We start from the raw sequence: 25,750 nt of genomic DNA, 5'->3' as shown, positions 1-25,750 counted from the left end.
ACCCACCTGCGGGCGGAACGCGACGGAGCGGCTGAGGCTGTGCAGTGACGACCGGAGTGGTTTGGGGAGCACACGGCGAAAATGGCGGAGAGGCAGGAGGCTCTGAGGGAGTTCGTGGCGGTGACGGGTACCGAGGACGACCGGGCTCGCTTCTTCCTTGAGTCGGCTGGCTGGGATCTGCAGGTAGGGCCGCGAGGCATGCTGCGTCGGGCAGGCCGGGGGCTGCGTGGCGCGGGCGCCTGGCACGTCCAGCCCGTGGTGGCCGAAGCGCACAGTCATCCCGCCGGGCCGCGGCCCGACTCAGGCCTTAGGGGCCTGCGGCCGCTTGCCAGGCGTTTCCAGCTCAGCTGGGTCGTGTGAAAACGCGGGGCAGCCCCGGCCCGGACCTGCCCTGCCTGGCCTCAGTTTCCCCTCCTGCCTCTCCGGTTCGGCGGGCCAGCGAGATGTGGGACCTGCAGCCACCCGCGTGGATAAGGGGACCTTGGGGGCGTGGCGGCCGTGCCGATTCTCGGTCGGAGGCCGGGCCGAGAGACCAGCTCCGCAGTGGAGCAGCGGTGGGGCCCAGGTGGTCGTTTATTTCCATTTCCGACCGTAGGAGGAGGGAGAAGCCCGGCGAAGAATTTGGCCCACGCCCCCTCCTACCTAATTGCTGGGAGAAACTACCCCCGGGGTGGTGGCTCAAGGTTGGAATGTATTTATCTTTCTTAGTTACCTTATCTGTAAAATGGAAGTCTCGTAGAGGTTATTGTCTAGTTCACTGGCACGTATTAAATATTCATAAATACTTATTAAGACGTTAAGATGAGCCACACACAGGGTTTTTCTGTAAACTGTTTAATCACCCGTATCTGGAACAAGGCCCGGCACATAAAAATCATAGAAAGAATTGCATAAATATTCCTGGCCAGCGTACATCTTGGGTAGAGGATGATTAATGTTTATTGAGCACCTACCAAGAACCAGATGATGTTCTAACTGCTTTACGTGTCTTGAGTCATTTAAACTTTGCATTTTGCAGCTAAGGTTTAGGGAGCTTAAGTTACTTGCTCAAGGCTTCACTACCTACCAGGTGGAAGAGAGAACATTAGAACTCAGTGATGTCTGATTCCAAAACCCAGCTTCTTAACCACCATATGCCAGGCACTTTACATATGATGATTCGTTTAATCCTGGCAACACTGAGGTTAAGACTAGCCTTATTGTTAAGAGGAGGAGTTGGAAGCTCAGAGGGTAATTGATATACCAGGGCTACACAGTCAATAAGTAGTGAGTTTGGGATTTGTACTGGGTCTGCTGACTCCACCATTTAAATTGCTTCCCCAAAGAGAGAAAGCATCACACCTCAGCAGACTCGGTGTGAGCAAAGCTCTCGTGCAGGGCAGAAATACAAAGTGCAGTTTCTGCCTGAAAGACCTAGAAGCTCACAGAGTTACAATTAGCACGTCATCAGCCCCAGTCTCCTCACACTGTAGGTGGGGAAACAGTGTCACGCATGTGACATGATTTGCCTGGCCAGGCCATCACTTGAATGAAGGCACCTCTCAGTGCCAATCACTCATATCCCATGACTGCACACTTTCTCCTGGCAAGCCTGTTGTGTCCTGCAAGTTACTTTATATCCCATGAAGGCACACAGTTCCTAGTAGGATGATTATGTCCCATAACAGCTCACTGCCTCCTTTAAGGCTGGTGACCTTGTGGACAGAAGCCATGTCTTTTTCATCTCTGTAGACCTCCGTGCTCTATTTCTCTGCAAAGTAAGTGATTAGTAAATGCCTGCCCATTGAGTCGATGAGAGAAGCAATCACAAATGGCCAAAAGACTTCCATATTCCTTGTGTATAAAGCTAAGACATGACTCTGTATAAATATTAAAGGGTTCCCTCATCCATTGTGCAGGTTTGGTGGGATGGGTAGGAAACAGCCTCAGAGAGAAAGTAGAAGTAGCATCTGGACTGGCCTCACAGTTCCTGACTCCTGGCTGTCACATAAGAGCAGAGAACAAGAGCCTGCGCACACTGCCTGGGATGGCACCTGGCTCTGCTCCTTACCAATTGTGTGACCTTGGCCGTCTTCTTAATTTCTGAGGACTTCTGTTTTAACTACAAAATGAGAGGATAGTAGTTAAAATTACATAGGGTTCTTTGAGGATGAAGTGAGTTGGCACATGTGCAGTTACACTCAATGTGGCATGTAAGTGCTCAATAATTGTACACGGCTTTTCCTAGATCATGTTTTTAAATAAAATGAGAATGAGTGTCTCCATCCTAGCCTTCCCTCTTGCCTTTTCCCCCTTATAGTAGGTGGAATTTGTTTCGGGTAACAGTTGGTCTAATTTTCTATGACCCTCAGATACATAGTGTGGGCCATATCTTTGTGTCTTTGCTCCTTTGTACTCAAAGGGTATCTGTGTTAGATGAAGGCCTGTGTAAGGATCCCAGGTAACTACCTCTCTGTTTCAGATCGCCCTAGCGAGCTTTTATGAGGATGGAGGGGACGAAGACATTGTGACCATTGCGCAGGCAACCCCCAGTTCATTATCCAGAGGCACAGTCCCCAGGTAAGGGCCAGTTTCAATAATTGCTACATAGGTGTGCTTCCAGTAGTGATGAGGAGCTGTTTCCTAACTTGACAGACGGTTCAGGCCTGGGGATATGGACCAATGGGTTTCAGTGACAAAGTTAGACTGACTGGTGGGTCCTAGTTCTTTGTCCAGAAGGAAACTGGTGGCATTCTTAGAAGCCAAGTTTGTGCTAGCACCTTAGAGCAGTGGTTGGCAAACTGTGGCTCACGAGCCATGGTTTGCCGCTCTGTTGATTAATGCGTTTGCCAACCACTGGGATAGGGGCTTAATCACAAGGAACAACAACAGCCTGTAATTATTGGAATCGAGAGTCTAGGTCAGTGGTCGGCAAACTCAGTCAACAGAGCAGCAAACCACGGCTCGCAAGCCGCATGTGCTCGCAAGCCGCAGTTTGCCGACCACTGCCTTAGAGGAACTCTGTGTTGAGCCTGCCTTCCCCCAATCCAACCCTGTTTGACCTCGCTGTTCCTTTCCTGTAGAGATATGCAGAACACTCTCCAGTGGGGACTCTTAGTGAGTGTGGTTTATGATCGTCCTGGGGGAAACCACAGAACCTCCTTTTAAGATGTTTGAGGGTCTTTTATTTATGAAAGTGAGGAGTGGCCTCCATCTCTGAGGTTTCAGTAGAAACTGAAGGACTTCCTTCCAGGGGTGCTGTAGATGTACAAGATTAGACTTTAAAAGGGCTTTTGTTGTTGTTTTGAATTGTTCGTTTGTTGACATTTTAGGATGCCCATTACCCTATTAAGAAGTCTTAGAGCCCAGCTGGCATGGCTCAGTGGTTGAGTGTCGACCTATCACCCAGAAGGTCATGGTTTGATTCCCGGTCAGGGCACATGCTCAGATTACAGGCTCAATCCCAGGTGTGGGGTGTGCAGGAGGCAGCCGATCAATGATCCTCATCATTGATGTTTCTATCTCCCCCTCTCCCTTCTCTGAAATCAATAAAAATACATTTAAGAAAAAAAAGTCTTATAGAAAACAAATGTATTTGGGTTTGACTTCAATCCTGGAATATAGATATAGTGTTTCTTTGCCAGTGAGTTGCTAATTGTGTTTCTGAGCCTTAAATTACACGTTCATTCATTCATTCATTCATTCATTTTATTTTTTGGTTAATCCTCACTTGAGGATATTTTTTCAATTAATTTTCAGAGAGAGAGGGAAAGAGAAACATTGATGTATGTGAGAGACACACATCAATTGGTTGCCTCCTGCATGCACCCTGACTTCGGCCGGGAATGAACCTGAAACCAACCCAGGTATGAGCCCTTGACTGGGAACTGAACCTCCAACCCTTTAGTGCTTGGGCTGGTGCTTTAACCATTGAGCAACACTAGCCAAGGCACATTTCCTCCCTTCAATAGAACACTAACCCCAGATCTCATTGCTTGCTTAACTTCCTTCCCTATCTCCCATTTCCAGAGGAAAGAGGTTGTAGACAACTGATCTTTTCATTATTCGTAGGTGCTAACCTGTGAGATGTCCTTAATGGCACATCAGGTTGTTACTGCCTGGAACATGGTTATAGGATAAGGGCTCTTGCAGCTGCTGGTATAAATAGCTGATCTCCTGGGGTGTGAGTCTTTCATAGTCACCCCAGGTTACTGTTGGGGTGTTGGCATGTCAGAGATATAGAGTGGGAGAAGTTGAAATTTAGCCTATGATGTCAGTCATGTATTCACACCTCTCTTCTCTAGTAATCCCAAAGTCCTATTAAGGGAGTGGTTAAGAGATCTGTGACCTTGGGCAGGTTACTTAACATCTCAGTCCCTCAGTTTTTCTCACTTGTCAAATGGGAATGATAATAGTCCCTACCAAATAGGAGATTAAATGACTTAATACTTACAAAGCACTTTGAACATGAAGAGCTATTATTATCATTTTATTATTACTGGCATCCATTCTCACCTTCCCCATTTTTTCTTTATGTTTCTTGTCATTTCACAGCAAGTATACATATTTAGAAATAGACATAAAGTAAAAGAATCAAGGAAATGGGAGAGTTTAATGTTAAGACTGAGGGCAATAAAAGGCTGAACACATGCAGACCCAAAGGCCTTGCTTTATTGCTTTGGCTAAACCTCAGACTTGGCATTGAGGGAAAGGAAGGGCAATTTGTTGCATTGTTGTCCTTGTCCAGAAGGAAACACTGACAACATTCTCCGAAGCCGAGCTTGTGCTAGCACAGTGGTCGGCAAACTGCGGCTCGCGAGCCGCGGTTTGCCGCTCTGTTTACTAATGAGTTTGCCGACCACTCTGCTAGCACCTCAAAGGGATTCTGTGTGGGGCCTGCTTCTTCCCACCCCCAGTCCTGTTTGACTTGACTGTTGCAGGACACTTAGCCTCCTCTGGGCTCTCCCCGTGCTCCACTCTCTTTCATCTCAGATATCTTTCATGTCGCGCTGCTATGAATGACAGTTATGACAATTAGTAAGTTACTCCTTTGACTCTAGAGCAAGGTTCTTAGTGGGGAGGCTCTGAACTCTTTGGACAAATCCTTGGAATGAATGTGAGAAGGTTCATAAATTACCTGAGATTGTAGGCAAAAATTTGTTTGTAGTATTTTTTCTGGCAAGGAAATCCATAGCATTTATCAGATTCTCAAAGGTCTTCAGGACATAAAGGTTAGTCATTGCTACAGGAGAAAATCTAAATTCCTTCATAGTAACAGTCATCATTTATTGAGCACTTACCAAGTACCAGGCACTGGATTAAGTCTTTATGTATATCACTTTAGGCCTCGCTACAACTCTATAAGGTGGATACTGTTATTTCCATTTTACAGATGAAGACACTGAAGCTGGGCATTTTCCCAAGATCACACAGCTAGTAAAACAAGGATCTAAATGCAGCATTCTGGTTCCAGTATTCAGTGTTCAGCTGAATTATGTCCTGCCTCTCCTTGTGGACTTTCAGGGTCCTCCAGAGTGCAGTGAACTTGCCATCCTAATCGTAACCCCCCTTTTCTCATTTACCTCACTGATTTCTTGGTGTCTCGATTTTGCCTTGTTTTTGGTTCTTCTGCTTTTGTTTGAGCCTCTTATCTGATGGGGCATGCCTACTCTGGCTTTCTGCCTGTCCAGATCTCCTGTTTCTTTCCGGGTTTTGCTCCATCCCCACCTTCCCTATTGAGCATGTTATCCCCAACCCATAGGCAGGACACCATAACCCTGTTCCTCAGAACTCCAGTCACAACTATAATTCACTTATTTGACGCCTATCCTTTTTCTGCTCGGTAACATCTCTAGTGTGTTTTTGTGAACTCTTCCCCTGACATTTAACTTCGTTTTTTATCACTAAGTAAATCATAAGTCCCAAGAAGTGGTAGGAGCTAGTATTTCAGGAACACCCACATCTGTCTAGCTCTGCCAGATATCCTCACTTACGTTCTCATATCTCAACTAGAGGCCCGGTGCATGAAATTCATGCACGGGTGCGGTCCCTACACCTAGCCAGGTATAGAAGCGCGAGTGTCGTGGAAGGGCAGGTCCCAGCTGACCTCTGGGCCCTGGGCAGCACTTGGGCCCCTGGGCCCCCACACGCCCCCCTCCACCTGAGTCATCAGGCCCCCACCTGGTTCCCTCAGCACCTGGGAGCTGGGTGGCGGCTCCTACTCCTGTCACCATCACTGGTTGCCATCTGTGGGGCGATCGGTGGGGCGATTGGGCCCCACTCGCACCTGCCTTGACCTGGCACCACCTGCTCAACTGCTCCACCATCCCGCCACGGTCCTGCTCTTGTTGGGGCCGGCAGCACCTCCACTGCCACCCAATGCCAGTGCTGCTTCGCCAACACACGCCATGTTCCGCGCTGCCCCCTGGTGGTCAGCGCATGTCATAGCGAGCAGTTGAACTCCTGGTCAAGGGGACAATTTGCATATTATGCTTTTATTATATAGGATTATATTGGATATATAGGATAGCTGTGGAAGTAGGTAGGGTGCTCACCATTTCACAGGTCAAGATGCTGAGCCTTAGAAAGGTTGAGTAACTCACAGTTGCTCTTATGCCAGATTCAAGCCCAAGTCTGTCTAACTCCAGAGTTACTTCTACTTCCCGTTCAGCACCTCTCACCCCTGTACCTAGTCCAGGGTCCACCAAGAGGTAGCAGTTTTTTGTTTTTTTCTTCCATCTAACAAAATATACTTTTTGAGAATTTCAGGGACTACCATTGTCTGATCTAAAGCTATACTGTCCGTTATAGCCACTAGCCTCGTGTGGTTGTTTAATTAAAATTAAGTATTTGTACTTAACCACATTTCAAATGCTCAGTAGCCACATGTGACTAATGGTTCCATATTGGATAATCCGCACTGCAGAAAATGTGATCTGACAAAGGACATTTGTGCCACTTCAGGGTTCCAGGGTAGCCTGCGAGATAGAGTTTTGATGTTGAAAAATTGAGATTTCTGAGACATTTTGACAACTTGTGGAGGACAGAGACAAAATATTCTGAAATTGGCAGTGTCCTCAAGACATCCATACTATTAAGGTAACTCTCAGAGCAGTGTTTCTCAAACTTGAGCATGCATCAGAATTACTTGGAGGGCTCCTTAAAAGCCGATTGCTAGACACTCCTCCATAGTTTCTGTTTGAAGAGTCTAAAGTGGGGCCCGAGGTTTGCGTTTCTCACAGTTTCATAAGTAATACCGATGCTCCAGTCCAAGGACCAACACTTGGAGGGCCACTGCTCAAGAAAAGTACTTGAAATGTGCTACATTATGCATCAGTACCCCGGTTGTTCACAGAAAGCCTATGAGGTTGGTGCTGTGATTATCTCTATTTCCACATGAAAAAACAAAGGCTTAGAAACTTTATTAGTATGCCCAAAGTCCTAGGGTAGGAGGCTAAGTTGGGATCGGACCCAGATATGTGGACATCAGAATCTGTATTAGGTAATGTCAGAGTCTAGATATAAAAACTTTGGGGGAAAGAATCAAACCTATATCCAGAACAAGTGGTTTGCTCAAGCAAGTGTACACATGTGTATTTGAAGATGTTTAACAACAGCCCTAACCGGTTTGGCTCAGTGGATAGAGCGTCGGCCTGAGGACTCAAGGGTCCCAGGTTCGATTCCAGTCAAGGGCACGTACCTTGGTTGCGGGCACATCCCCAGTAGGGAGTGTGCAAGAGGCAGCTGAATCGATGTTTCTCTCTCATTGATGTTTCTAACTCTCTATTCCTCTCCTTTCCTCTCTGTAAATAAATCAATAAAATATATTTAAAAAAAAAAAAAAGATGTTTAACAACAGAAAGACAGGATTTTTTTTTTTTTTACCTTGTCATATAGAACATCAAAAAATGCCCAGGAAGTTGCTCTCAACTAACTTGATCAGGGGATGTATTAGCCTCATCAATTGGTCTTTGTCCTCCCATTTCTAGTTGATGGAACCTCAAAGCCTGTTCTGTCCCCTACTTGTTTCCTTGAAATAAATCTTCAAGACTGAACTAGAACTTTTTCCTAAACAACTCTTCCTTCTCTGTCTAGCCTCACTAAATCTGTATTGCCCTCTTGCCCCCATCTCATAGGAATGCAATTATTTTCTCCTAAGAAATACAGAAAATCCTAATAAAGAGGGAATATGCTAATTGACCCTCACACCATCTCAAAAGATGGAGGCACCCACAGCCAATAAGTAAGGAATATGCTAATTGACTGCCCTGCCCTCAAAGATGGTGATGCCCACAGCCACAAGAATGGCGGCACCCAATCCCCTTAGCACCCCAGCCGCCCAGGGCCGGCCCAAGGTGCAGGCAAGCCTCGGATGGAGGCTGCCCAGCCGACGCCCAAGGTGCAGGCAAGCCACAGATGGCGGCTGCCCAGCCGCCCAGGGCCGCCCGAGACTCAGGTAACCAGGGCCGACCGAGGCTTGCGCTGCCGACAGTGGCAGCAGCAGAGGTGTGATGGGCATCACCTTCCCCAGATCTCGGGGTCGCCTCCCGCCCCTGAGGGCTCCTGTACTGTGAGGGGGCAGGCCGGGCTGAGGGACCCCCCCCCTCCAGTGCAAGAATTTTCATGCACCAGGCCTCTGATCTTACCTAATAATAGACAAACATGTAAATTGACCGTACCTCCATTACGCCCACAGCCAATCAGAGTGAGTATGCAAATTAGAAGGCCAAAGATGGTGGCCGCCCAGCTGCTCCAGGCGCGGAGTGGCCAGGTGGGGCAGGACACCTGCTATGAGAGGGAGGGCGGGGGGTGAAGGGATCTACAGGAGCAGAGTGCCGCAGCAAAGACAAAGATGGCAGACTCCGGCTGGAGTCTGCAGCAAAGACGAAGATGGCAGTGGCAGACTCCGGCAGGAGTCTGCTGTGATGACAAAGAAGGCAGATTCTGGCCGGAGCGAAGGCCTGGGTCCCAGGTGCCGGAGGAAAGCCGGTGCTGGAAGCCAAGGGAAGGAAGGCCTATTGCACGAATCTCTTCATGCATCGGGCCTCTAGTGTTTTTATAAAATGTGTGTCTTGTGATCCTTGAAAAACTAAGATGGTTCTTCGTGGATAAATCTAAACTAGAAAAAAAGTGGCAGTGTAAGACAACATCAGCAGAGGAAATTAATCCTTCACACACCCATTTTTTGTGTGCCTCTCTACCACACCTCAGACAACTCTGCTTTTTTCTGAACACTGAAAATACTTCTTGTAAAAAAATTTTTTTCCCATTTATTTCATAGAGAAAGGGAGAGGATGAGAGAGATAGAAACATTAATGGTGAGACAATCATTGATTGGCTGCCTCCTGCATGCCCCCAACTGGGGATTGAGCCCACAACCCGGAATGTGCCCTCAACCGGAATCGAACCTGGGACCCTTCAGTCTTCAGGCCGACACTCTACCCACTGAGCCAAATCGGCTAGGGTCATTAATAAGTTTTTTAAATAGTGCAGACCCCCATCTTGTTCCTCTCCCCCTTTCTGAACTTATTCTCAATCCTGTGTCACCTTGAAGAAATAAATGCCACATTATTTTACATATGAACTTGGAGAGATTAACTGTCTTCTACAAAGATCCTCTTCCTGTCCACTAAAAAATCTAACTCCAGTGTCCTCAACTCCTTAACAGCTGGTGATGGGGGTTACCTTTTATGAACTTCCCTGAGATAATTTTGTTCTTTTCTGCATCTCTAGCGATAACAGGGTAACATCCTTCAAAGACCTCATTCATGACCAAGATGAAGATGAGGAAGAGGAAGAGGGCCAGAGGTGAGTCTTTGATGGGGGAGCACAGTCCACGGAAAAGTCCTTGATAATGTATAAATCATGGTAATGAGTAAATCATCTAGAAGGATAAACATGTTTGGTTATCATTAGCTATTACTACTGTGGACTAGTCACACGCATAGTAGAAACAGTTTCCCCCTCCTCCCAGAGATAGCTTAGAAGTAATCCCTATCCCCTGTTACTACTGCTTTTATTTTGGTATATTCGGGGTTTATTTTTGTTTTTAATGGTTAAAATACTTATTTGTTGAAGAAAATTATGAGAAGGGAAACAAATGAATAAGAAAGAAAAAAGTAACTTATAATACCACAACCCAGAGGTAACCAGGTATCAATATTTTTTGGTATAGTTCTTTCCAGCATTTTATTTTTAATTAAAGCAATACATTATAGCCCTGACAGGTGTGGCTCAATGGAGCATCCTGTGCACCTAAAGGTTGCTGGTCTGATTCCTGGTCAGGAAACATGCCTAGGTTGCTGACTCGATCCCCAGTAGGGGGATGCAGGAGGCAGCTGATTGATGTTCTGCTCTCACATTGTTGTTTCTCTTCCTTCCTCTCCCTGTAAAAACATCAGTAAAAACACCACATTTTTAAAAAAAATCAATACATCATTCCCCACTGGCATGGCTCAGTGGTTGAGCTGTGACCTATGAACCAGGAGGTCACAGTTCCAATTTTCAGACAGGGCACATGCTTGGGTTGTGGGCTCCATTCCCAGTGTGGGGCGTGCTGGAGGCAGCCGGTCAATGAATCTCTCTCATCATTGATGTTTTTATCTCTCTCTCCCTCTCTGAAATCAATAAAATAATATTTAAAAATAAAATAAAATAGCAATACATCACATAATAAACAATAAAAGGCTTATAAATGTTTATTTCCCCCACTATACACACACACATACTGTTTGTTTTTAACTTTTAGGAATGTTATAATGAGATTAGTGTTCATTGTAGAAAATACAGAATAGTGTAATAAAAATACAAACACTCATCTACTATTTGGTAACTACATTAATATTTTGGCCTATTTTCACTTGGTCTTGGTTCTGTGTATAAATACACTTTGCTTTATATACTGTATTTTACATGGTGATGGTCAGATAATTTTGTTTTTTGCTCTGTCCGGTTACTGCTACATCTTAAATACTTTTTCATGTCGTTAAAATTACAAGTGTTTTCAGTGACTATAATAATCCATCATATGGATGTCCAACATTTAGATTGTTTCATTTTTTACCACTATAAATATTAGTGCTGTGAACATATCTGTCTGTTAATCTTTCACTACATTTCAGATTATTTTCTTTTTTAAATATATTTTATTGATTTTTTACAGAGAGGAAGGGAGAGGGATAGAGAGTTAGAAACATCGATGAGAGAGAAACATTGATCAGCTGCCTCCTGCACACCCCCCACTGAGGATGTGCCCGCAACCAAGGTACATGCCCTTGACCGGAATCGAACCCGGGACCCCTCAGTCCGCAGGCCGACGCTCTATCCACTGAGCCAAACTGGTTTCGGCTCAGATTATTTTCTTAGAATAGTTTCTAGAAGTGAAAATTCCAGGTCATGGCCATGAATGATGAATGTTTTTTGTTTTGTTTTTTGAATGAATTTACTTTAGTGTTTGTTTTTTTAAATCTTTATTGTTGAAAGTATTACAGATGTCCCATTTTTTTCCCCCATTGACCCCTTCTGAGCAACCCCTCCCCCCCCTCCCGCCTCCCACCTCTGGTCTTTATCACACTATTGTGTATGTCCATGGTCTATGGGCATGAATGATTTTAAGGCAATTGGTGAACAGGCCCCTAGTTCATAAGCAAGGCTTGGAGATCCCTTACAGTCCATTGAGCAAAACTTCATCTACCTGGAATGAGCAAGAATGAACTGGCTGCAGCCTCATTTCACAGGTTTTGCTTCTCCGTGGACTCTGCCTTGGTCTGTCAGACATTCCTAAGGAACATTGTGTAATAACCATTATGGAAATGCAATTAGCTTATCAGGGTCATTCTTTGGGAAGTGGGCTGAGAAATTGCATGTGTTTTGTTCTCTGATTTCATCTGAATACACTTTACACTGCCTTCAGCCTTCTTGGATACACTCAGGGTTGAGAAAGAAATGTTAATTTTGGGGTTTTACACTCCTTGAGTGACAGGCAATGTCATCAAGTATGTGACTGCCTAGCTCCCAAATGACCTGTTCTTCCAGGCATTGACCCTTCATTTCACCTCCTAATTACTTCCTTGGTTCCTCAGCATTTTAGACCTGATGACTCTGGTGGTAGTGTTCTTGCCAAAGCCTATAGCTTTGCCTTGCATTTTTTTTTTTTTACACACACACACACATATATATATATATATGTGTGTGTGTGTGTATATATATATATATATATAATTGATTTTTTTACAGAGAAGGAGAGGGATAGAGAGTTAGAAACATCGATCAGCTGCCTCCTGCACACCCCCTACTGGGGATGTGCCCGTAACCAAGGTACATGCCCTTGACCAGAATCGAACCTGGGATCCTTCAGTCCTCAGGCCAACGCTCTATCCACTGAGCTAAACCGGTTAGGGCTGCCTTGCATTTCTTAGGGAATGTCAGGAAATGAAAGGCTGAGACTTATTTTTATAGGTTCTTAATTCCCCCTACCCAGGTAATGCTATTGACTTAGCTGTGAATAGGAGTAATAAGGAGGCAGCTAGCCAGGCTATGTGACTCCTGTTTTTCAGACCCAGGTAAAAAAGTGCTAACTTAATCTCAAGCCATGCTTGGCCCATTGCAACACCCAATGTGGGTATCTTCAGGCTTGTTTTTGAGCTTCCCTGACCTTTTCCAGTACCCTCACCTCAGTGCCCCCCAGTATATGTCACAAGAATAGCAAGGTGAGGTAAGGCTTGGGTGAGCTCTTGGTGCTATATCACCCCACCTTACATGTGTGCATTACTTTGTGCTTATTCTTTTGCATACATCTGCTGATTTGAACCTCATGGCCCTGACTTAAGGAGCAGGTAGGTAGGGCATGTGGTTCTTCCCTCTCATTTCAGAGACAAAGAAAATAAGATACAGGGCAATGCACTGGCTTGCCCGGGGTCACTCAGCAGCAGAGCCAATACTGGAGTCTCGCTGCCTGTACTAACTATGCCATTGTCACCATTAACACAGAACTGCTAGTGGTAGCTGCTTCTGACTGTGACCATAGTTGCTATGTTCTGGAGAGATGTTGGCCACCGGATGGCTAATTGCCAGTGGGACTCTCCGGAGCTGACTTGTTGTTATGCATGCCTGGAATGCCTTTCCCTGATTTCTTCACCTGATAATCTCATCCTCTTACTCAAGACTCAGCTCAGAAGACACCTTTCTTAGGAAGCCTTGATTGTCCTCCCCAGTTCAGTGTTCCTAGAGGACCCCTTATACTGGCCTGTTGCTGCTCCCCCTGCATTATGCCTGCCTGCCTCCTTACATTTGCCCCAACTAGATAGTAAGTTCCTTAAAGATGAGCATAGTACCCTTCTCCTCAATGTGCCCAGAACCTGGTACATACTGTATTTGTGTTTTCAAGTGCGTTTGGTGTTAGATGTGTATTTTCTGCACAGGTTTTATGCCGGAGGCTCAGAGAGAAGTGGACAACAGATTGTTGGCCCTCCCAGGAAGAAAAGTCCCAATGAGCTGGTGGATGATCTATTTAAAGGTGCCAAGGAACATGGAGCTGTAGCTGTGGAGCAAATGACCAAGAGCCCTGGAGAGACCAGTAAACCAAAAGTGAGCATAGAAGGTCATCTCTGTCCACAGGACTCAGGTTCCAGCAAGAGAAGGAGGCCCTCCTCACCCCAGTAGTGACTGAATTTTTGTTTTGTTTTTCATTTGTCGCTTACTCTCATACACAGAAGAGCAGTACGGTTTCTCCCATCCTTTAATTTGAAATCAAGATTTGGAGCAATGTTTTCAAACTTGTGACCTGTGGTTTGGATTGGGTGCAGAACCTAACCCAGTTTTATATGGCCTATCCAATTTGACTTAGTGTTTTGCTTTATTTTGTTTTAATTGAATTAATTGGCACCTGTTTTATATAAAATCTGGATTTCTGTCTCTTTGGGAAAATCAGAAATTCTGTAGTTATCTTATACACCGTTTTCTACATGGTGATGATTAACTAGAGCTGGGAGCAACTGTCCTCTTGAGCCAAGCAGCATTTCCCTTTTCCAGTTCTCACCCTAATCCTGGCCACTTAATGACCAGGCATGTAAATGGCTCTGCAGTTCCGCCTGGGCCTGTAGCTCTACATTTATGGAAAGTCAATCTAGTAGTTAACGAGCTTTTACTACATCAATAGAGTAACCCCACCTCTATTGACCCATTCTTCAAGTCTTTATGAATTTTTCTTTTATAGCCATTTGCTGGGGGTGGCTACCGCCTTGGGGCAGCACCAGAGGAAGAGTCTGCTTACGTAGCAGGAGAAAGGAGGCGGCATTCCAGTCAAGATGTGAGTGTGCATCTACCTTCCTTAGGGGGAAGTTTGTGAACTGTTCTACCATTTTTCAGAGGGGACTGGTCATGTTACACGTGAACCAGCAGCCTGTGAAAGGGAAGAGACAGTGCCCTTGCTGTGGCCCATGAACAGAGAGGCTTACCTGAGAATCTAAGGTAGCTTTCATCTGGCTGGGCAGGGGGCTCTGAGAAGGGATAAGCAGAGGGGATGGACAAACAAAGGAGTCAATTAGCACTTCATGGATCTCAGGCAGAGGGGCAGTATATTCAGGGTTGTCTGGTGGGATAAGCACAGCTGAAGAATGATCTCCAGACCACCAGAAGAGGTGTGAAATGCAACTTTAAAAAGAAAATTTTCTTATTATCCAGTTCTCTTGTCCTTGTGCATAAGGGTCCCCCCTCCAGTAAGACTAATCATACTATATAAACAATTTTGAGGTTGTTTTAATTTAATATTAATGCCATAAACTTTTTTTAAGTTCTCTCTTTTTTTAATATATTTTATTGATTTTAGAGAGGAAGGGTGAGGGAGAGAGAGATAGAAATATCAATGATGAGAGAAAATCATTGATCGGCTGCATCTGCATGCCTCCTACTGGGGATCGAGCCCACAACCCGGGCATGTGCCCTTGACACAGAATCGATCCCAGGACCTTCAGTCTGCAGGCCAATGCTCTATCTACTGAGACAAACCATTTAGGGCCATAAATTTTTTCATATAGCCTTGTCACCATTAGTTTCCATAATGTATTTGTTTTTTAATCATTTTGCTTTTATTCCAAAATAAAAGGCTAGGAAGAAGAAAATAGAAATTCTATTCACTTGAGGCAGCTGCTAATACGTTGGTTTTTTTAGCCTTCTAGACCCTTTTCCATGAATACATATAGGGAGTTGTAGATATTTTTAATGACTGCCAAATAGTCCATAGGTAGTTTAATTGAGCACAAACTACATGCCAAGCACATTGGCAACCCTTCTGATGAGGAAGCCACAGTTTCAATTAAGTCATCTGCTCAGAGCAGCCACTGAGCTAGCGATTGGCAAAATGAAAGCACAGACCCAGGTCTGCTTAAATTAAAGCCCATTCTCTTAATCTGTGCCATATTATTTTATTTTAGGTTAATACTTACTTGATTGGTTATTTCCTGAGCGTACATTAATATTTGTGCGTTATTTATGTATTTATTTATTTGAGAGAGAGGGAAGGAAGGTTAAGGGAGAGATAGAAACATTGACGAGAGAGAAACATCAACATCGATTGGCTGCCTCGTGCATACCCCCTGATGGGGATTGAGCCGGAAACCTGGGCATACGTTCTGACTGGGAATCGCACCTATGACCTTTTGGTGCATGGGTTGATGCTCAACCATTTAGCTACACCAGCTAGGCTGACTGTCTGTGTTTTAATAATGGCACAGCCAAATAGTAAAAACATGCTAACTTGCAGGTTCACAATGGTGTGCTTGCGAGGTTCCTGACAACGTATGGACTGCTTACCTCCTCTTGTCACAGGTTCATATAGTGTTGAAGCTCTGGAAGAGTGGATTCAGCCTGGACAATGGTGAACTCAGAAGCTACCAAGACCCATCTAATGCCCAGTTTCTGGAATCAATCCGCAGAGGGTGAGCAGAAAAATCCTCTTCTAGATTCCAGGTCAGCGAGTGAGATGGGGTGATCTGAATGTTTACTATTTAAGAAGTAAACATTTGTAAGCAGATTTAGCACAGTTGAGGTACAGATTCACAGATCTGCGCCTAAAACCTTCTGTGTCTTTTTCTCTTTGGTTCTTGAGCAGAACCAAGTGACCAAATAAATACAGGTCTCTACCATGCCTTTGAGTAGACAAGAGAGAAGGGGAGGCAAACAGATAGCCATGAGAGTAGCCAGCTTTCTGTGGGGGCCCAATGATTTTCACCGAAAAGTTTATACTATCACTGTCATTCCCATCCTTCTCTGTGTGGGTCCCAACATTGCATTTTCTGCTGCAGGGAGGTGCCAGCAGAGCTCCGGAGGTTAGCTCATGGTGGGCAGGTGAATTTGGACATGGAGGACCATCGAGATGAGGACTTTGTGAAGCCCAAAGGAGCCTTCAAAGCCTTCACTGGCGAGGGTCAGAAACTGGGCAGGTAAGGAGCAGCACAGGTAGGAGCGGAACTGCCTGTTAGGCTCAGCATATCCTGTGTATTGCTCACTTTGTATAAGTCTTCACTCTTTACAAAGTATTTCACATTTTATTTTTATGGGAGGAAAATTATGGAGAATGTGGACTTTGATGTTAATAGACCTGAGTTTAAATCTTCATTTTCTAGCCATGTGACCTTGGACTGTATAGCCTCAGTTTTCCCAGTTATAAAATGGGACTGATGAGAGTCCTTACCTCCTTGATTATTGTTTCGAGGAGCACACAGCAGCCCCACAATGAGCAGTCGGTGTAAGCAGTAAGGGTAACACATTGCTGCTTTGACTCAGTAATTTAGAGTGTGAAGCCTTGTGGCTTAAGGCTGAAATAGACACACATACTCAGGTCATCTGAAATGGGGATTCAGGAGGAATAAGGAATCTTGGACTCTTCCCTCCCAGCAAGCCCTGCAGCAGCATTGTTCAGGATCCAGAAAAGCTCAAGGATACTGTTGAGCAGTGCAGGCTATTGGTCAACCATTATGTTAGCTCTTATCTCTTACTTCTGTGCTCCTTCCTGACACTCACTCTGTCACTTCCTGTGACTTTTCTGCCTGTGTCCTTTGGCACGGCCTCCATCTTGCATTCAGACCCCTGATGGGATCTGGTTAATTGATAGGCACTGTTACCTCTGATAGGCAGAGTTCTTCCACCAGACCCTTGACCATCCTATATGCAGGCTGCCTTCTCTCGGGTCCCATTCACTTTTGGCTATGGTCATGGGGTCACTTGACCATTATTCTTCAGAGGGAACTGAGTACACATGAGAGGCACTCGGAGCATAGTCCTTATTTTACAAAGAGAAAGCTGAGGCTCTTGGACTTTAGGGTTACCCTTGGGTACATGACTGGTATGTGTTGGAGCCAGAACCCAGGCCTTCTAATTGGCATTCCTTCCCACAGTCCTGCAAGATCTGACTTAGATCTGTCAGCTCTTCCATGGCCCTTGCTCTTCTCACCCTCATCTGCAGGGATCAGAGTGTGGTCTATCAACAGCTATGCTCTTTGAGCTGCTGGCTGGCCCTCTCCTAGGATTCTCTACCTCCCTGTCGGCCATCATGCCTCATCGGAGGCAAGGGTCATAGCTCAGGGCATTAGAGACCAACAGATTATAATTTACCAAAACCAACATAGTTAAGTCCATCCTGCTCTCATCATTTCACCTACCACATTGGGGTCCTGGGTTAGTCCAGGACAACTATTCTCGAAGTAGTCCATTTGTAGCTTTCCTATCAGCTATGGTAAGCTTTGTAGAGCACCAGATAATTTTTTCTTTTATTTTTATTGAAATGTGTTTATCTTTTTAAAAAACTAGAAAATGCAGATAAAGAATAAAAACTATTCCTAAACCTAACTCCCAGGTATATTCAGTCAGTATCTTGGAAGTATCCTTCTAGTTTTACATATATTATAGTATGTGTGTAAACGTGCTCTTTTAGCACCTGCTGTTTTGTCTAATCCATATAGTTTTGCTGTCATTCCATATCAGCAGAAGTATTTCTATAACTTTATTTCTAATGCTAATATAATTTTCTGTCCTATGTATGTGCTATAATTGAACCAGTCTCTGCTGTTAAACATTTAGGCAGCTGCCAGTATTATGAACAACATTGTAGTGAATATCTCTAATTAAATCTTTATATGCCCCTTAATCATGGACTAGGAGTAAAATTGCTGGTTCCAAAGGTCTTTACATTTTTTTTTTAAATATATTTTATTGATTTTTTACAGAGAGGAAGGGAGAGGGATAGAGAGTTAGAAACATCGATCAGCTGCCTCCTGCACACCCCCCACTGGGGATGTGCCCACAACCAACGTACATGCCCTTGACTGGAATCGAACCCGGGACCCTTGAGTCCGCAGGCCGACACTCTATCCACTGAGCCAAACCAGTTAGGGCGGTCTTTACATTTTTACGTTGTCAAATTGACCTCCAAAAAAAGGTTTTATCAGTTTTTTTCCCAACAGCAATTATAGGGAAAGGCTCAGAACACCATGAAGTTTGGGGATTGTTCAGTTTCATAATACTAACAGGAAATGCTTTTATTAGAAGATCCAACAATATTATATGTACAAGACTCCACTTCTCAAAAAATGAAAATATTTTTAAGGAAGTCTGTTTTAGCCGATGGGAATACACACTTTATTAGTGTGGAGGATGAACCCACAGATGGAGACAGAGTTTGATAATCAGGTGTGGTGTTTGTCAGCTAAATAAATGTTCATTGCCAGTTCCACTTTCATTTTATTTCAGTTCTGCTGTGTGTGTTTTTTTGTTTTTTGTGTTTTTTTTTTAATTAAGACTAAGAGCTTGGTGAGAGATCTATGATTTTTTTTTTTAATATATTTTATTGATTTTTTTACAGAGAGGAAGAGAGTGGGATAGAAAGTTAGAAACATCGATGAGAGACATCAATCAGCTGCCTCCTGCACGCCCCCTACTGGGGATGTGCCCGCAACCCAGGTACATGCCCTTGACCGGAATCGAACCTGGGACCCTTCGGTCCGCAGGCGGACGCTCTATCCACTGAGCCAAACCGGTTAGGGCTGGTGTGTGTTTTTTTAATGTGTTCTTAATTGATTTTTTGTTTGTTTGTTTTTTAAGGGAGAGAGAAAAAACATTGACGTGAGAGCAAATTACGTGGTTTTTTTTTCTCCAATGATCTGGAAAAATACTTTGAAGTGAATGAATAGGTTGTTCTCAGTTGAAAAAAATTCAGTTACATTACACTTATTTTATTGTTTTAGCTGTTGCAGTTGTTTGCTTGGGAACTAATTTGAAGGTTTGGATAAGACTGCATTTATTTGAGTTTGAGTAACAAACACCAGGAGTTGCACTTGGGTGGGGCTGGGTCATTACAGTGTGGGGATGAGCTTTGGCTGCTCCCCTTGCTTTGTAGTAGTCAATTTTGATGGCAGGGTCTCAGAACTTATAATTGTGGAAACAAAGCATCTTATTGTCCGCTTTATTTTCACTACAAAGGAAATGAGCAGTCAGGTGTTTCAAGCTCTTAATCTGAGTAAGACTCAATTTCCCGGTGACTCATATGATATTTTTAGGGAGACAGTTAAAGAAACTCCTTTTTTAATAGATGTCTGATCTGATCTGACCATTCCTGCCCCTGGATGAAGTGTCCTCACTGCTACAGATGGCCCAGCCACTGCTGGAGAGGAATGACTCAGGTGATAGCAGTTCTCAAGCACCAGACACGGGCTGGGCATCCCTTGAATGGATGCACATGGCTGTCCTACATGATGATTAGAACAATATAGATCTAATGTTCTTTGAATGTCTTGTTTCAAATTAGAATCACAAGGCCGGTATTGAGGTTTCTCCTCCACTCCCTACCTCTCAGCATAGGCCGGAGTGCCTCTCAGGTGACCTTCCATTTACAGCCCATGGGTAGACAGTAGCATCTCTGAGTGATTTGAGTCCATCATTTAAGCAAACATAAGTGGAAGAGGACCTTGAAGAATGATAGCAATCAGCTATTTGATTGTTCTACAGTTAACTAAAGTACTATACTAAGCATTTTATATGTATTATGGCCTTTAATCCTGTTTTGATCCACATTCTACAAATAAGGATTCTGAGGCTTTTTTTTCTTGTTATTGAGTTTATTGGAGTGACACTGGTTAACAAAATTATACAGGTTTCAGGTGCATAATTCTACAACATGTTAATGTAAAAACATTCAAACCTGTAAGAATTTTTGTGAGTTTATTTTAGCCAAACTTTCGACAATTGCCAGGAAGCAGTATCTCAATGAATTAGGATAATGCTCCAGAGAATGGCGGTCTTTCATCTATTTTTATACATTGCAATCACAGAAGGAGACAGGTGGGTTACATGAAATCCATTGGTGATAGACAAGAGAGGTAGGAGAAAGCAAAGTGGGGAAACCTCTAGGAGTGGATAAAAAGCAAAATGATAGACACATACTTAAGTGGGTGCAGGATAGTTAACAGTCAACAATTAACATGACAACAATAACAAGAGGAGTTTGTGGTATCTGTCCTGGCATCCAGGCACATTAGGTTGTGCCCCAAGGGTCCCAGAAAAAGGGAAGTTACAAGTTACCCAGACGTTTCAAGAATGTGTTACCATAGATGCAAAAAGACAGGCTTGGTTAAGGTAAAGGTTGACCTTGTCAATGAAGATACAGGCCTAGGAGGTGACTACCCCCAACTGCTTTTAGTTAAAGTTTAATTTCAGACCATCCTTTGTGGTTACTTAGGTCTTTGAGTTTGCAAGACTGCCATGCAGGCCTTCCCTGAGCTTGTCAGGTTAGCATGTGGCCCCTTTCATCCACAAACACATAATCTGTACACTTATTTTGTGTTTACCACTCCAAAGTGGTAAAAGTCTGTCCATCACCATTTATACCCCCTTTACCCTTCTCCACCTTTCCTAATCCCCTCTCCCCTTTGCAATCACCGCACTGTTGTCCGTGTCTATGAGTTGTTCTCTCTCTCTCTCTCTCTCTCTCTCTCTCTCTCTCTCTCTCTCTCTCTCTCTCTCTCTCTCTTTTTCTGTTTTGTGCAATTCTCTGTCCATGAGTCAAGTCACGCCCAAGGCCAGTGCAGAGCTGGGTTCCCTCCATACTGCATTTTACCCTGGTATATGTATATATATTTCAGACAGGAAGGGAGAGGGAGAGAGAGATAGAAACATTAATGATGATAGAGAATCATTGATTGGCTGCCTCCTGCATGCCCCTCATTGGGGATCGAGCCCACAGCCCAGGTATGTGCCTTTGACCGGAATCGAACCTGGGACCTTTCAGTCAGCAGGCCAACGCTCTATCCACTGAGCCAAACCAGCTAGGGCTACCCTGGATGTTCTTCCATAGCCGCATAGACTTTTATATGTGTTTCTACTATATTCTGGGTATGGTGCATTATTTTTAGCTATTAGTAATTATGGGAGATTTTGTTTAACTCCCATTTTATTGATGAGGCAATTTCATCTTGGTAATGTTTCTGAAATCAAGTCTAGGTCTGTCTGACTCCTAGACCTGGCAGGAGAGTGTGGTAAGTGTTAGGAGCACAGGACCTAGAGCTAGACAGCTTGGATTGTATCCTGGCTTCACGTAGAACCAACACTGGAATTTTGGGAGAGTTGCTTAATCCCACTGTGCCTTGGTTTCCTCATCTGTAAGTGGAGATGATGAATCCCTTCCTCGCAGGCTGTTGTGAGGATTAAATGAACTGATACTTGTAAAGTGCTCAGCACAGGGTCCAACTTGGTAATGGGTGCTTCGTAAACATACACTACATTCATCATGCTTCCCTAACCCACCTTATTTTCAGAGTATGCAAGAGAAACAGTCAGACGCATGGCAAGTCCATGTGTCATGCTTTCTTTGACCTTCTAATGATGAGCACCAGCTCTATGCAAGAGGCTGTGATAGGAAGAAAGCCAAAAATATCAGTTGCTTTCTTGTATGGAGTGTCTTGTCTTGGGCATTCTGCATACATTATCTTATCTAATCCTCATAGCAGAACAGTTCCTTGTGCTACACATGGAGAAACTGAAGCCCTGGGAAATCAAGTGACTTGTTCAAGGCCAGTCCTCTTGTTTAATTTAGTGGTAGAGCTGGGACCAGATGGCCAGTCTTGTGCTGTTTCTCCAGCATCACACTGACTCCTGAATAATAATGGCTGCCATTTGGTAGACTGAAATTCTCTGCAAGAGATCAACAAGTGTAACATGAAAAGGACATGGTGCTAGAATAAGTTTGCCTTAACTGCACAATCTCTCAAGACCTTTAATACGCTAGTGCCCCATGATGCTGCTGGTGTAGTAATATGTGGCATTTCTGAAACCTTCCTGGATATCTCAAGGGACTAGGACCCCAGGAAGCACACTTGGGAATTGACTTCCAGTTGAATGTGCTAAGAGTACCCTTCTTAGGTTTAAAGATCAGAGGGAAGGGAGAGGTATAGGGACTGATCTGATTAGAGGCTTTGAGGGGAAACAAGATCTGCAAAGGCCTAGGCCAAGGCATCTGCTAAGAGAAAGGCTGCGAGTGAGATGTATGTTGGTTTACAGGAGAGAGACAAAGATCAGTGAATTGGGAGTTCTATGTACATTTTGTGTTTGTCAGCTACCCTAATTGCTTTATTTGATTCATTCTTCAAATTCCCACAAAAACTGAGCAAGACTGGTAGCCTTAACCCTTGTTAAAAATCCTTGTTACTATCCTTGTTGAAACTAAGGGAGCTTAAGTAACTTGCTGAACACACCATGGCTAGTGGGTGAATTCCAGCCCTGGTCCATCTGGGAGCTCTAAACACTGCAGCAGACACTATGTCTTATTCATAAGATATAATCAATCCCTATGGTGCCGGGCACTTAGTTGGTCTTCAGGAAATCCCGCACCCACCCCCCTTTCTCATAGTTGGCACATGAGTATGAAATAGACACATGAGTGAGGTTTCAGTAGGAATGCAGGCCTGAAAATTCCATCACAGAGAAAGAGTCATCCCTTATGTCCCATCAGCCACTGCCAGGCTGCCTCCAGTGCAGACTTAGAGTGCTCCTCTCCCCATTCTGCCCTCCACCTCTCTCATTGAAGCTAAACGCATCCTGGTTTGTTGGACCCTCCAAGTTTCAGCCATGGTCTCTGCCACCCCAGGCTGTCTTGCATACAGCTTTCCTCTCTTTAAGCCCTTATTCATGTGAGGACATCAAGGAAGAGGGGATTGAATAACTTGCCCAATGTTACTAGGAGTGAGGGGGAGCTAGCAGTAACACAGAGTCTGAGGCAAATTCTGCTGGGCCTGTAAGTTCCATGAGGGCAGGCATTCTGTCTTAGCCTTTCCTGTTTCAGCAACACCAAACACAATGCCAGGTGCAGCAAATGCTTAGTAAAAGTCTAAGACAGGATTTCCCTTCTGCTACGGGCCTTGTTTTTGTTAGTGTCCTGACACGATCCTCTCTCCTCAGCACTGCACCCCAGGTATTGAATACCGTCTTTCCAGCACAGCAAGCAGAAAATGAAGCCAAAGCCAGCTCTTCCATCTCAATCGACGAGTCACAGCCTACCACAAACATCCAAATACGGCTTGCTGATGGCGGGAGGCTGGTGCAGAAATTTAATCACAGCCACAGGTACCTTATGTTGTCTGGCCTACCTTATTTTAGGAGGGTCCCAGAGATTCCCACAAAAGGGGGAAGCAGGGGACTGTTTTTTCTTCTAACCTCAGCAGGCACTCCATGCCTTTCGAAAAGGAGGCAGTGGAATGGAAAGCATGCAAGTCTGAAGCTTTTGGCCCCTACTTCCATTAAATGTGGCCAGTGACTGCTCTCTTGCCTACTGTGGTTCTCATTCCTTACCTGTAAAATTAGGGGATTGGATTCCTTAGGGATTTTTCAGCCATCAAACTCTTTGTTCAAAGGAAATCTCATGCTAAATCCCAAATGTAGAACAGATAAAATTTGAACAGCTGTGCTTGATAGAGAGGAGAGGAGACACAGTACCAGCATCCCACCCATGGCTTTCTCCACCTCCTTCCCATAAGGGGTCTCTGAAAATGACCAGGCTGTTAAGGTCTCTTCCAGATCTGGCATTTGAGAATTCCAGAACACCTGCTCTACTATCTCAGATCATCTGGCCTGGATCAAAGCAAACTGCCTCCCTCATTTTAAAGACTCAGAGTGATTAAGTGATTAGCAGGGGAAGATAGAGTAAAGATATTTGACAACTCCTTTTTCTAGACCAGCAGTGTCTAAATGTCATCAATCATAGGCCAGGTGAACCAGAACCCACATGTGGGACTCAATGAATGGCTTGACAATCCTTGAGTGTTGACAAGGTTCACATGTCGGGTAAGCTGTGAAACAGGCCCCAGGAGCACATGGAATCTTTGTTCAAACATTTCTTGTTCAGTAGGAACTATTCACTGCACTGTCAGGTGCTTTGTGTTTAAGGGAATTAATTCATGCCACTTGTCTGAGTTCTTTGCCTCAGTTTCATTTCACTCAGTAACTCCAGCCTTTCAGCATGAGTGTTGCTCACTCCCCCGGGTGACCAGCCCATCCCAAGAGTTTACCAGCTGGTGGGTAAGAGGATTCTGCTGGAAGTCTCAGACTATGTCATGGATGTCTACGCCCTTAGATGTGCCAGATTGTGAATTGCATAAATTTTAAGTGTTGGAGGTAGAAAGAAGTTTCTGTTTAAGCACTCTAGGGGAGAAGGCTGGCTCTTTCAATTGACTCTTCTCATGGTCACCAGGTTCAGGACACAAGCAGTATTTAGAGTAGGGATTCCTGGCACTCAAGGGTTACTGACCTTCAGTGATTCTTCTCACTAATAGTTTTAGTGATTTTCTAAGAGACATAATATTTGCTGCCCTTATGGAATTCATGTTCTACAGCGGGAGACAGACTTTAATCATATCCCAAAATTGTTTAATTACAAACTTGATCAGGACTGTGGAAGCAAGATCAGGGGATGGAGCTTGTGGGGAAGGCTGCTCCAAGGAGGCAGCATTTGAGCTGAGGCCTAAGGTTTGTTTAGGATTACAGGAAAAGAATCAGGCAGAGGAGCCTGTAGAAAGAGGGACTCAAATGTAGACAGGGAGCATAGCATGATAAGGAACTGAAAGAAGGGTGGTGTAAAATTGGTCAGGCCTTGGGACCACAGTAAGGAGATGGGCATTTCTCCCAAAGAAAATGAGAGTAACCTTGAAGGGTTTTAGGCAAGGAGTGACCTGCTCAGATGGGCTTCCAAAGGAGAACTTTGGCCACTCCCTAGATGGGGCCCAGGGAGGGGGCTTGGGGGATGTGATGCATCCTTCTGAAGGGTGGGGTTTGTGGGCAGCAGAGAAGGGCACTGCTCACCCACTTCCCACTTACCCCTGCTCCACCAGGATCAGTGACATCCGACTCTTCATTGTGGACGCCCGGCCGGCCATGGCTGCCACCAGCTTTGTCCTCATGACTACTTTCCCGAACAAAGAGCTGGCTGATGAGAACCAGACCCTTAAGGAAGCCAACCTGCTCAACGCCGTCATCGTGCAGCGATTAACATAACCACCCGGCCCTACCAGGTGGCCTCACCTTCCTCCTGTGTTTCCCATGGCCAGCTGCCCCATGGAGACTGCCCCTTCCGCCCCCTCTTGAACACCCAGCAGTCCAGTGCCGTCTCCTCCGTAGCTCTGGGTTCTTAGATCTCCGTTGGACATTTGTTTTCTCCTTAGTTGCATTTCCTGGGTTTTTGTGACGATCAATGGACTTTAAAGAAAAAATAATAATAAAAACAACTAAAAAAATTGAA

General features: G+C 44.7%; 1 protein-coding gene across 2 annotated transcripts; it reads left to right on the top strand.

Annotated features, from left to right (window-relative positions):
• On the top strand, nucleotides 1-25,750 carry NSFL1C (NSFL1 cofactor). Of its 2 annotated transcripts, XM_080686947.1 has the most exons (10): nucleotides 1-183; nucleotides 2,462-2,559; nucleotides 9,712-9,786; nucleotides 12,780-12,812; nucleotides 13,398-13,563; nucleotides 14,192-14,284; nucleotides 15,802-15,911; nucleotides 16,278-16,415; nucleotides 23,419-23,583; nucleotides 25,344-25,750. In XM_080686947.1, the coding sequence occupies exons 1-10, from the start codon at nucleotides 82-84 to the stop codon at nucleotides 25,504-25,506; spliced, it is 1,143 nt and encodes a 380-aa protein (XP_080543073.1). In that variant the 5' UTR covers nucleotides 1-81; the 3' UTR covers nucleotides 25,507-25,750. The 2 variants fall into 2 exon arrangements, with proteins under 2 accessions (XP_080543073.1, XP_080543074.1); XM_080686948.1 differs by lacking the exon at nucleotides 12,780-12,812 and having other exon boundaries at nucleotides 3-183.

The sequence above is a fragment of the Plecotus auritus genome (assembly GCF_963455305.1).
Source record: "Plecotus auritus genome assembly, chromosome: 8".
Classification (NCBI taxonomy): Eukaryota; Metazoa; Chordata; class Mammalia; order Chiroptera; family Vespertilionidae; genus Plecotus; species Plecotus auritus.
The sequence above is the reverse complement of the archived record's forward strand: the minus strand, read 5'-3'. Positions and strand labels throughout refer to the sequence as shown.

What these genes read in the sequence shown, in the direction of transcription:
- NSFL1C (XM_080686947.1), top strand. Translation starts at nt 82, where the DNA reads ATGGCGGAGAGGCAGGAGGCTCTGAGGGAGTTCGTGGCGGTGACGGGT. An exon ending in GGCCCTGACTTAAGGAGCAG is followed by an intron (nt 12,813 to 13,397) that starts GTAGGTAGGGCA and finishes TTTTCTGCACAG; the next exon opens with GTTTTATGCCGGAGGCTCAG. An exon ending in GAGAGACCAGTAAACCAAAA is followed by an intron (nt 13,564 to 14,191) that starts GTGAGCATAGAA and finishes TTTCTTTTATAG; the next exon opens with CCATTTGCTGGGGGTGGCTA.